Below are 12079 nucleotides of genomic sequence, written 5' to 3' on the forward strand. Positions count from 1 at the left end.
CGGAGGTAAACCTTGTTTCAAAAAAAAAGAAAAAAAAAAAAAAGTCCCAGGGCAACTAGAATAGATAACCTGCTTTTTTTTTCCTGGACACCCACAGCCCATTTTCCTGATAAGGTAAGCCCCACACAGGGCAAAAGAATATTCTGTGAGTGAGCAAGTGTGCATGTGTGTGTGTGTGTGTGTGTACCCCATGTGTCAGTCGTGGGTGAGTACTGAGCAGGGGAGGGGGAATAAAACACAGCATTTGCAGGACTACAGTGTAAAAGAGACCTCATCATTTTCCCTAAGCTCCTGGCCTGGGTCGGCCAAGAAATAAAAAAACTAATGAAATTAAGGGGAAAAAATGCTGCGTGAAATAATTTAATTGGAAATTTCATTTTACATAAATAAAATAAAGAATTTCAATTAATTTCTTAATGGAAACCCTCTCATAAAACTGACAAATGTTTCAGGATCGTTTCCAGAGTGGCATTCTGAATTTGTTTGATTAATCAAGCAAATTAAAGTAAAAGGAGCAGGCTTTGCTTTCATCACACAGATAAAGGTAATAGCAGAAGATGAAGGAAAGAACAACTCCAGTGTTCTATCCTTAATGCTTACTTGGTATTACTGTGCCTGGCTTAAAGGAAATACCTGTCTTCTTTAGTTCACAGAGAAGAACATGGAAAAAAGTTCTTCTCTACAAAATATGAGACCATTATTGTTATAGGTGGTCCCCAACATCTTGAAGCGCTGGCATCTGGGCTCAGCAGGGTCAGGGGAGGAGCCCCACCGTCCAGATAAAATGTGTTCTTTCTTTAGAAGTTTTGTGTTTGTATGAATAAGTGAGGTTGTTAAGTTTTGTTATTAAGGTTATGCATCCTCCATAAAGTGAAACTGTGGAGCTTTTTAAATCTTTTTCTATCATTTGGAAAGGTTTAATAACGTTGGAATTTCCTCTTCTCAAAAGGTTAGAAAGAACTTACCAGCGAAAATTTCTGGACCTGATGCCTTTATAAACGGTATGTCCTTCATAATTTTTCCAAATTTCCCTTTGGGAACTGACTGATTCAAGTTCCCTCCCCACTTTGGGTCAATTTTAGTCATTCTGTTTAAATGGTCTATGTCATCTAAGTGTTCAGCTTTTTTTCTTAGAGCTTCATTATTCTCCAATAATTCTTTAACATCTTCCACATTGATGATTAGGCTTCCTTTTTCATTCCTAACTTTGAGTATTTTTGCTTCATTTTCTTAATCAGGCTTAACAGGATTTATCTATTTTATGGCCATTTCTTTCTAGACTTTGTTGTTTTATCAATTCCTTAAGATGACCATTAAGTTCCTTTATTTTTGTCTTTCTCTAATTAAAATGTTTACCTCTATAAATTTTCCTCTGACTAGAGCTCTTGCTGTTTGCTCCAGGTTTACGTATGAAGTGTTCTCTATTTCATTCCTTTTAGATGTCTGTTATTTGAATTTTTATTTTCTCCCTTTTTCTTTGGTCCAATTAGGCAGGACATTTTATTGACCCTTACTTATTTAAAATTTCATTTAAGTATGCTCAGAGAATGTGACCTTATAAAACTCCACTTTTTTGAACATGTTAAAGTTTTCCTAAATTTTGTCTTTAGTCGAATTTAAAATTAAAAATATTAAAAAATATAAAAAGAAAAGACACCAGTCTGGGCAGCATGGAGAAACCCCATTTCTACAAAAAACTTTTTGTTTTTTTTTGAGACTGAGTTTCGCTCTTGTCACTCAGGCTGGAGTGCAGTGGCACGATCTTGGCTCACTGCAACTTCCACCTCCTGGGTTCAAGCAATTCTCCTGCCTCAGCCTCCTGAGTAGCTGGGATTACAAGCGTGCGCCACCACACCCGTCTAATTTTTGTATTTTTAGTAGAGATGGGGTTTCACCACTTTGGCCAGGCTGGTCTCGAACTCCTGACCTCAGGTGATCCACCTGCCTTGGCCTCCCAAAGTGTTGGGATTATAGGCGTGAGCCATCGCGCCCGACAACAAAAACCTTTTTTTAAAAAAAATTAGCTGGGCATAGTGGCAGCGTGCACCTGTAGTCCCAGCTACTCAGAAAGCTGAGATGGAAGGATCACTTGAACCCGGGAGGCAGAGGTTGCAGTTAGCTGGGATGGAGCCACTGCACTCCAGTCTGGGTGACAGAGCGAGACCCTATCTTGGGGGGAAAAAAAGAAAAAATTAATCTTGTCCTATTAATACTTCCTGTCTTGCTTTTTAAATTTTGTGTGATGTACGAAATCTTTATTTTGAACTTTTCTTTATCATTTTGTTTTTTTGTTCCCTGTAAATAAGATATATCTGGATTATTTAAAAACCTGATTTCAGTGTAAAAATGGAAATGTTTGATTTTATTATTTCCATCTTGCTTTATGTTTACTACTGATTTTACCTTATGTCTTTTTGTCTTCAATTATTTTTGCTGTGTGGACTAAGTTACTATTTATTCCTCCTTGTTAACTTGGTTGCCTTCCCTTTCCCAACTCTCAGAACCAACCATATTTCTCCACAATTATACGTAAATAAAGGCAGAAGCTGTTTCTCCACCAAGGTGCCTTTTCCCTGGCTGCTCCCACCCACAACAATAAGATAAAACCAGTAAGATGGAGTGTGTCCCCCTGTCCTTCACTTTCAAGATGAACTCAATACATTTTTTTAACAGAGTTTAGGAATTTTACCTGAATAAACCTAAATTGTGTATATTTTCTCATCAGTCCTACCTGGAACTCAATGAACCCTTTCAATACAAACAAAAAAGCCTTTCCAAGGTCTTCTTTAAACATGCCAGAGAAAATGGCTTGAAAAGGTCAGCCATTCCCAGCACTTCCTGTAATGCCCCTCTTAGAGAAACTCAGCTTCCGGAGAGTAAAGAAGTTGGTGATGGAGCATAGAGGGCTGACAGCCCAGGCCCTACTCACTCACCTGTGTGCAGCGAGAGGTGTCGGGACAATGTCTGCTGTCGGCCAAACACTTTCCCACACACGTCACAGGGAAAAAGCTGGTCATTGAATTTCCAGGATGGTAATCCATTTCCTGCCTCTAGGACTATCTTTTCTGTTTCTGGGTGAAAAGAACAAAGCATCATGAGAAATAAGGCAACAAGAATACATTTTCTGTTAGTCAACATTCAGGATTTCAGCAGAGCCTTCTCTCTGAAGAATGTGGCTAGTAATTGCAAATGAGTCTCCGTAACTGGTTTTCCTGCTCATTTCCTGTCTCTAAGAAGGCCGTTCTTGAAAGCTGCGGTGGCAAGTGGATTCTGACCCCTGTCAATTCTTCAGTATTTTCTCTCTTTCATCACTAAAGACCAGCCAACTAACCCTCTAGTCAGTTGATAGCACTGTGCCTCGTATACAGCAGATACTCAATAAATACTTGTTAAATGAGTTGCCTGAGTTGCATGTTAAAATTCCAGAAATGTAGGCTCTTGCCACAAGGCAGTAAATAAAGAATTGTAGGCTGGGCTTGGTCACTTACACCTGTAATCCCAGCACTTTGGGAGGCTGAGGCGAGTAGATCACTTGAGCTCAGAAGTTCAAGACCAGCCTGGCCAACATGGTGAAACCTTGTATCTACTAAAAATACAAAGATTAGCTGGCGTGGTGGCGGGTGCCTGTAATCCCAGCTACTTCAGAGGCTGAGGCACGAGAATCACTTGAAGCTGGGAGGCGGAGGTTACAGTGAGCTGAGATCACGCCACTGCACTCCAGCCTGGGTGACAGAGTGAGACGCTAACTCAAAAACAAACAAACAAACAAAAAAGAATTGTAAATCTCAGATTCTGATGTGAAAATAAATGGTCCTATCCCTTGAAAGGAAATATGCTTTCATTCTCTTTAAGAAGAAAGCTTTGCTCTTCATTCCAGTTTGTGCAAAATCCTTAATGAGGAATTTGTGCTAAGTAGAATCAGTGATAACTACCGCACGCTGTGCCACAGAAAATTCCCTAATGCAAGAATGAACCAGAATTTCCCCCAAAGGTCTCATATTTGGGAAAACAGTGCCACAAGTTATCTACCCATAATTCATAGCCATGAATGAAATAAATGGACTTTAATACATTCTCTAATCGTCTTAAAGAGTTTTTATTTTCTCATTCTTATCCCTAGGATTACCTTTAATTTTCTAATCCATGTTTCTTCTTGTGGAACTGTACCAGATTATACAAACATTCCTCCTATGATAATGTCATAAAATAGGTGACAGAGAACACCAGAAAGAGAGAAGGAGACACTTCTAAAAGGACACTTGAATGGGCCACTGATAGGCTTTTCACCTCACTTTGAAGACCAAGACAAATGACACATTAAGTTAATATCTTGTCTTTTACCTCAGTAAATAATTGCAAATCTCCTTAAAGCTCAGTACTGCATTATAGAACTGGACACCATGTGGTGATAATTGAATGGTGGTAAGAACTTCTCCTAATCCATGCAGATGAAAATGCTCACGCTGGGCGCGGTGGCTCAAGCCTGTAATCCCAGCACTTCGGGAGGCCGAGGCGGGGGGATCACAAGGTCAGAAGATTGAGACCATCCTGGCTAACACGGTGAAACACTGTCTCCACTAAAAATACAAAAATTTAGCCGGGCGTGGTGGCAGGCGCCTGAAATCCCAGCTACTCAGGAGGCTGAGGCAGAAGAATGGCATGAACCCAGGAGGTGGAGGTTGCAGTGAGCCGAGATTGTGCCACTGCACTCCAGCCCGGGCAACAGAGCGAGACACCGTCTCAAAAAAAAAAAAAAAGAAAAAAGAAAAAAAAAAAGAAAAAAGAAAATGCTCACAACATGGGTCAGAGATAACATCAGAAGAAAAAACTTTATTTCACACAATTTGGCTAAAACTGCTTCCCAAATACAGGCTTCCACCTGTATGTGGCTAAATCAATGGGATCAATTTTCATTGGAATAATTTGCCAGATAGGGAAGAAGAAACAAATATGAATATATGTCTGGAAACGGGAGGAGGGGAAATGATGGTGAAATTGCAATAATGTTCGCTGTGAGGCACCTGCCAGCAATCCCAACACTGATAAAGCACATGAATTGATTTATCTGTGTTTGTTAAAACATAGCACTTGGGGCCTCAGGAAGAAGGGTTGCTCTTATTAAAGTAGAAATGTGTGACTAAAAACCTCTAAAGGGGAAGAGGGCAGAAGTGTGGGTGAAGGGAAGTAAAAAAAAGGGAGTTGAACTTCTGAGGACAAGAACTACTCTTAAACGGCTGTCCTTGAGTCCACGCAGTGGGCATTTCAGCTGTGCATGAATTTCAGTATATCAGTAGCTCCTTTTAAGTGTATAATCAAAACAGCGCTTCAAAGAACAATAACGGTAATAATTATAAGGAGAGGTCAAGAGGGTACAGGGTCTCTTAATACATTCACAACAAGAATGAATGAATTGGGTCAAATATCAAATAAGTAGATGCAATTAAAAATAGATAAGCATCTTAATAATTCCTTCAAGTATCAGTCATGTACTCGAGAAGCTGAAGCATCATGAACTGTCTGACTCCGTCCACTGGTCTTAGAAAATGATGAAAGCTACCGAGGCTGTGCTGCAGCTGAGTGGGAAGAATCCCCGGAGCCGCAGTGAGGCAGGCAGTTGTCACAGGGCACCCATGACTGCTCAGCCACAGTCCCGCGCCCAACTCCAAGCCTCGTCTAGGAATCGCTGCTCTCCCCACCTCATGTTTGCATTTGCTACAGCAATCCATTTTCATTTTGCACACAGGAACAAGGCAACCACAGGCCATTTGGAGTCTTATCCCAGAACATGACCTCGAAATCACAGCTGGGTGGGGCCTGGCGGGAGAGGCAGTCGGGGGAGGAGTATTACTGTGGCAACACAAGACCTGAAGCAAAGGCCCGTTCCTTTTTCCAGGAGCTGAGATGAGATGAAGCTGAAATGGGGCTCAGCAAATGCCACACTCTCCTGCATCTCCTGTGAATGATGCCACCCAAGTGCCATGTGAGAAAATTTGGAATCTTTTTTGATTCCTCCCCCGACTCTCTTTCAACACATCCAATCAGTCACCAGAAGCTGGTGATCTTATGTAGGTCTTTCTAGACCTCACTGCCTTAATTGTGTCATCATCTTTCACCAACATTGTGGCAAAAGCCTCCAAAACAGGTTCTCTGCTATCAGACCCCTTCCAACAGCCCTTCCTCACCTCACAGATTCCAGAATGATCTTTCCCAGGCACAAATCTCATCATGTCTTGTTCTGTATGCCAAAGGCTCCTCAAGGCCAAACTTCTGGCTTCTGAGTCCTTCATGGCCTGGCTTTGGCCACCTCCCACCACCCGAATGCTTGGCAAAGTAGACTGCTTGACTTTTCAGGAACAAACAATTCCCTTTTAAGTGTCATTGCTTTTGAATCAACTGTTCCTCCACCAAAAGCTACTCCCCCAACTACTTCTGTATAATAAACTCAGACTCAATTTGAAGCCCTATCTCAGATTTCATCTCCTCGGTGAAGCCCTGCCCAGTTCCCAAGGTAGAGTTAGTCATTTCCCCTGCTCTGTTCCAGGGCACTTTTATGAATATTTCCGTTGTACCACTTTTCCTATTATATCACTTGTTTACATATCTTCTATAAGCCGTATATATATATATTCTGCATATAAAGCACCCAGCATAGTCCAACGTGAAGCAGTACTCAGTCAACACGTCCCCTGGCCTCCCTCCCCTGGGGTAAAGGTTTTGCATTATTTATTTGTGTATCCTCAGCATTAGCACAATCTCTGCTACATAAGAGGTGCTTAGTATATATTTGTTGAATAAATGAATGACTGAATAAAAGGGTCGAAGTGAGGTGAATAGACATTATTCTTATTTTATAGTAGGAAAGACTAATAATTTAGTAATATTCATTAAGGCCTATGGCCAATTCAGAATGAAAAATCAGGCTACCTGCCTTTTGAATTGCTGTTTTAACTCAATTCACTAACTGCTTCCATGATTCTATTAGTGGAAATGTTTGCAGTCCTGAGCCATACTCCCAAAGGCTCTAAATTCTTACCTCTTCCCAATAGCATCAAGCCACAAGATGATTCTCTTTATGATGAACTCTGGCAGTTGCTATTTTCAGTTAACCCAACAGTCATTCTCAACTTTCCTTATCCCCTGCCTTCTCCAGCCATGGAAGCAGCTGGGGTAGCCATGTGCCAAAGTTCTGAGAAGGCTTTTGCGTTTCTGTTAAAACGAAGGATATGACTGGTATTGACCCCTTCTCTTTTCCAGCCTTGATCACAGAAGAAATGGCTGGGACTCTGGCAGCCATTTTGTGAATATAAGGCATGAAGACAAAAGCCAACTCCCAAGGATGGAGAAAGGGAAAGATGGGAAAAGTATAGGTCCTTGATGTGGTTTGGTTCTGTGTCCCTGCCTAAATCTCATGTCAAATTATAATTCCCAATATTGGAGGTGGGGCCTGGTGGGAGGTGATTGGATCATGGGGGTGGAGTTCTCATGAATGGTTTAGCATGGTCTCTCTGGTGCTGTTCTCATGATAGTGAGTTCTCACGAGATCTGGTTGTTGAAAAGTGTGCAGCACCTTCCCCTTCTCTATTCCTACTGCTCTGGCCATGTAACATGTGCCTGCTTCCCCTTCACTTTCCACTATGACGGAAAGTTTCCTGAGGCCTCCCCAGAAGCCAAGCAGATGCCAGCATCATGCTTCCTGTACAGCCTATGGAACTGTGAGCCAATTAAACCCCTTTCATTGTAAATTACCCAGTCTCAGGTATTTCTTGATAGCACTGCAGGAACTGAGTAATACAGTCCTCTGTGGCATTTCTCAGTAGCTGAATGAACGCCAGCAACCACCCACTTTTGGACTTTTTGTTTTGTGAGGGAAATAAGTCCCTGTTTGTTTCAGCCACCGTTGGTTGGGTTTTCTATTACTTATAATACTCTTAACTGAAGGCTCCTCCTATGGTTCCTCTTGGTCTTAGGACTTTGAACATTAGGTGCCACCTTTTGACAGGCTTTAATTCCCAAAATCCCCCATCCTGTGAAGAACTCTCCATATTCATTATCAACAGCAACAAGTGTACAGCCAGCTGAACACATTTCCATCTTAATTATCTTCTTCTGTTGGGAAAGAAAAACCTTAAAAGCTTCTTTTAGATTACTCAGGAATTTCCTTTAAAAAAACTTTTTATGCAGCATAATATATGTAAAAGAGAAGTGCACATATCAATAACTGCTTTTAAGTTAGTTCCAAAGTCACAAAACAGCTTGGAATATGGGTACCGTTTTTAAATTTTTGCTCTTCTTCATCTTGATTCCCACATCCCTTAGCATTTGTTTCATTATTTTACGTAGCTTGAATGTATACTTAAGATTCTCTTCATTTCTTTTTGAAATACTTGTCTAACGGTAACCTCTTTTTTTGTACAGAGTCTCATAGGATTTTGTCTCTTATAAAGCATTTTATTTCGTTTCACACTCTTATATTCTGATCCCTGGGATAACCATAAATTGCTTCCAGAAATTCCTGGCTACTTGGTATTATGTGATCAGATGTTTTTTCTCTACTTTTCCACCTATGATGTTTGCCTTGAATGCCATTTGGGCTTTTCCTCTTCCTTATATAGGTTTTTGTTTTAAATGAAGCAAATAGATGTGTAGGATTAAGCACTTTTGTCCTTCCAGTATGGCTAGAAAAGTAGGAACACAGTGTAAGGAGAACGATCTCATCTTAGCAATCCCAAAACAAGGCTTTCAGCTCCTCCTGTTAATGGTGAACTGAGGCCTATCATCCATAATGATGAGGACTAGTTGGCCAAAATACAACAGAGCAAACTATGCTTCTTATAACCTAGTTATTCAAGGGGACATGTCTCATTTCATGCGTAGGTCCTGGGAAGATGAAACCCATCCAGCATGCCTCCAAAAACTTTCCTTAATTAAACCCATTCGGTAGAATTTAGGAAGGAGTTCTATCAAAATCTGCTTGACAATACATTATTATCAAGTAGAGCACTCAGTTATCTTCAGATCCAATTTGTTCATTTTCAGGAGGATAAAAATGAAGCATTATATTCCAGGACCTCTCCTGCCCCAGAGTAACCCACAACTGTTGCCCAAGGTTGGGCAACAGTTTCCACAGTAACTGAGTCTCTATCCTGCCCCAAATCTTAGTTCAAGGAGGAACCTGAACGATCATCTTGTTCAATGTTTTCTGTTTTATATATAAGGGAACTGAGGCCAAGAGAACCGAAGTAATTACCCCAGGTAACCTGGCTAGTGACTCTGGGAGAGCAGAGACAGACCCACGGTGTCATTCAAGCTCTTCCAAGCCACATGAAATCAATGCCAAAGTCTACAAACAAACAAAGGAGGGATTTTTCTTCTCTTCCTGTTCTTTGGCTCTGAGTTTAATACTCTTGGTTACACATGTGCAGATTTAGCAACAATCCACAGACACTAGCACTTTTCTCCATTTCTATTATTAAAAGTATAAGCCTAGAATATTTCCAGGCACAGAGATGTTAGAAACTGTAATATGTCAAAACTTACAATAAAGAAGGAACAAGAGGAAGATCAACTAGGGAAGTCCTAACAGCCAATCCTCTCTGAGGTAAACATGGTATTACTGAAGAAAGTTCCCTTGAACCTTTCATTGCCATTTGGGGAGCATTTTTGGTAAAATTAAACAAACAAACAGATAAGCAAAACCTCAAAAAACAACAGGGACAAAGGAAAAGACTTTAGTTTGTTTCCTTTCAATTTTAACATAATTTGACTCTATATTTGGTGTATTGTTTGGCTTTGTGGGCACATTTTACTGTGTGAAAAGATCCCTGTATTCCCTGATAAAACAGTCCTCTCAAAGAACCATCTCTCAACCTGATTTTGGTAAAAGAAATGCTAAGACAGAAGGCTTTATTTGGCGACAGCTGTAAGCAAAAGATTGGCCAAAATATTACCTCAATGCATAAATAACTGTTCAGATCAACTAAATCTCATTACTGAAGAAGAGGCTCTGGGGCCGCTTGGGTTTTCCATTGTGACATATGGTATTTTGATCACTTCTTTCTTTCATGATCAAGGCTGGAATGTTTTGAGGCATACCTCAAACTGAAATTCTGAAATCCTCTGTAGTCTTGGATAGGTTAAAACCTACCAGGTCATTTTCCATGCAGAAAGCAGAGGGCATGGAACTTTCTGGTCAGACGCCAGCCCTACTGGCTCTGTCCTTTGGTTTCATGGGTTCTGCATGGCCTCTGCTTAAAACAAGCTACCACCTTCTGAGGGCTGCTTGTGAAGCTAAGAGTCAGCTGTGGTTATGACTCTTTGGGGGTTAATATCTTTGTTCCAGTGCTTGCAGCTCGTCTGTATCCCTTTTTAATTTTTTCAGAGTCATTTCAATTTAGGGTTACTTGCCAACATCTACCGTTTTAGAATTTCCAGCTCAGAGGATCTATCTTGCAGTGTCACAGCTGTACTGGAACAGCAGCCACAATGCAGATGGCTGGCACTGGTGACCTGTCCCATCATTTCATTTACTACTGGTGACCCTGCACAAGATGCCAGAAGTGTTGCTCATGCCAGTCCTAACAGACTTACTAGGCTCCCTATGACCACCTCTCTGCAGGTCTTGGCAGAACCAACTTCCCCTTTAAGGACCATTACACTCACCCAAAGATTTCTGCTGGCCAAGGTGTTACCTCAATGAACTGCTAAGATAGAAGAATTGAGAAATAGTTTTTGTCGGCCGGGCGCAGTGGCTCAGGCCTGTAATCCCGGCACTTTGGGAGGCCGAGGCGTGTGGATCACAAGGTCAGGAGTTCGAGAACAGCCTGGCCAACATAGTGACACCCCGTCTCTACTAAAAATACACAAATTAGCTGAGCGTGGTGGCGCGCGCCTGTAGTCCCAGCTACTCGGGAGGCTGAGGCAGGAGAATCGCTTGAACCCGGAGGTAGAGATTGCAGTGAGCTGAGACCGCGCCATTGCACTCCAGCCCGGGTGACAGAGTGAGACTCCGTCTCAGAAAAAAAAAAAAAAAAGAAATAGTTTTTGTCAATCTGTGCTCAGTTAGAAACACTGGGTGGAGATTCTTTTTAGATGTAAGAGTTAACAGCCTTGATCTTCTTTGGGCTCATTTCAACCTCCAATGCTTAACAAACTTAGTAAAGTAGAATTTTGCATTACTACTTTCAGGGGGTCCATGCACAGGCCCTGGGAATATGAAACCTGTCAAGCATGTCTCCAAAAATTTTTATTAATTAAACCCATCTGACAGAATTCAGGTGACAGTTCTATCAAACTCTGTTTGACAGAGCATTAGATCAAGTAGAGGACTCTGATACTTCCAATCCAACTCCTTCATTTTCAGGAGGGCAAAAATGAAGCCTGACACTCCAGGACTTCTCAGACCCCAGGGCACCCCACATCTTGCACGGGGTCAAGAAACCGTTTCCACAGTAATTAAATCTCCATCCTGCCCCAAACCCAAGATCAAGGAGGAATCTTAACAATCATTTTTTTCAAAGTTGCTGTTTTACATATAAGAAAACTGAGGCCTAGAGAAACTGAGTAATGACCCCAGGTAACCTGCCTAGTGACTCTGGGAGAGCAGAGACAGACCCACAGTCTGCCTGCTCCTCTAAGCCATATGAAATCAATGCTAACTGCTTAGTAAACAGCTGCTTCTGAAAAATCATCCCAGGAAAACTGGGTAACCATTTTTTTTTGCTTAGTGCTAGGTAACAGCTTAAAAAATACTTACTGATTGATTTGTATCGTAAAGAACTGTGTTTTCTATATCTGGTTCTTTATGCAGGTCATATTAAATCAATAGTAGAAAACTGGACCTTGATTCTTTGGGTAACAGAAATGGCTAGTACTAGGTGCCCCTAATTCCAGTGAGGCTGATCACATAGAACTTGAGCACCATAGGGACCTTCTCTAAGCCTCCAAATGTAGATAGTCACTGCCAGAATCCAGGCCAATTGATGGCTGCCATTATAACAATATTCATTTTAAGAAAACTATATAACTTAATCCTTTACAATATCCATGTATGAAAAGTTGGATGTTGCTTCTATGTTTTCCC

At 41.2% G+C, this 12079-nt stretch overlaps 2 protein-coding genes across 15 annotated transcripts in view; one reads left to right on the forward strand and one right to left on the reverse strand.

Moving 5' to 3' along the window:
* Positions 1-987, forward strand: part of C4H4orf51 (chromosome 4 C4orf51 homolog) — a 95810-nt gene extending 94823 nt beyond the window's left edge. The window contains exon 9 of the mRNA XM_054683420.2: positions 950-987. The gene's annotated coding sequence lies outside the window, so the exon portion shown is untranslated. The remainder of the gene's footprint in view (positions 1-949) is intronic.
* The window catches only part of ZNF827 (zinc finger protein 827), a 180820-nt gene that overhangs the window by 18690 nt on the left and 150051 nt on the right, over positions 1-12079 (reverse strand). For all 14 annotated transcript variants that reach the window (XR_010156713.1, XR_010156714.1, XM_016952308.4 and 11 more), the window contains exon 9: positions 2934-3071. Coding sequence is in view for 12 of the 14 variants with exons in the window: in XM_016952308.4 (XP_016807797.1) it covers positions 2934-3071 (138 nt within the window). In the remaining 2 variants the exon portion in view is untranslated. The remainder of the gene's footprint in view (positions 1-2933; positions 3072-12079) is intronic.

The sequence above is a fragment of the Pan troglodytes genome, chromosome 3, assembly GCF_028858775.2.
Source record: "Pan troglodytes isolate AG18354 chromosome 3, NHGRI_mPanTro3-v2.0_pri, whole genome shotgun sequence".
NCBI lineage: Eukaryota > Metazoa > Chordata > Mammalia > Primates > Hominidae > Pan > Pan troglodytes.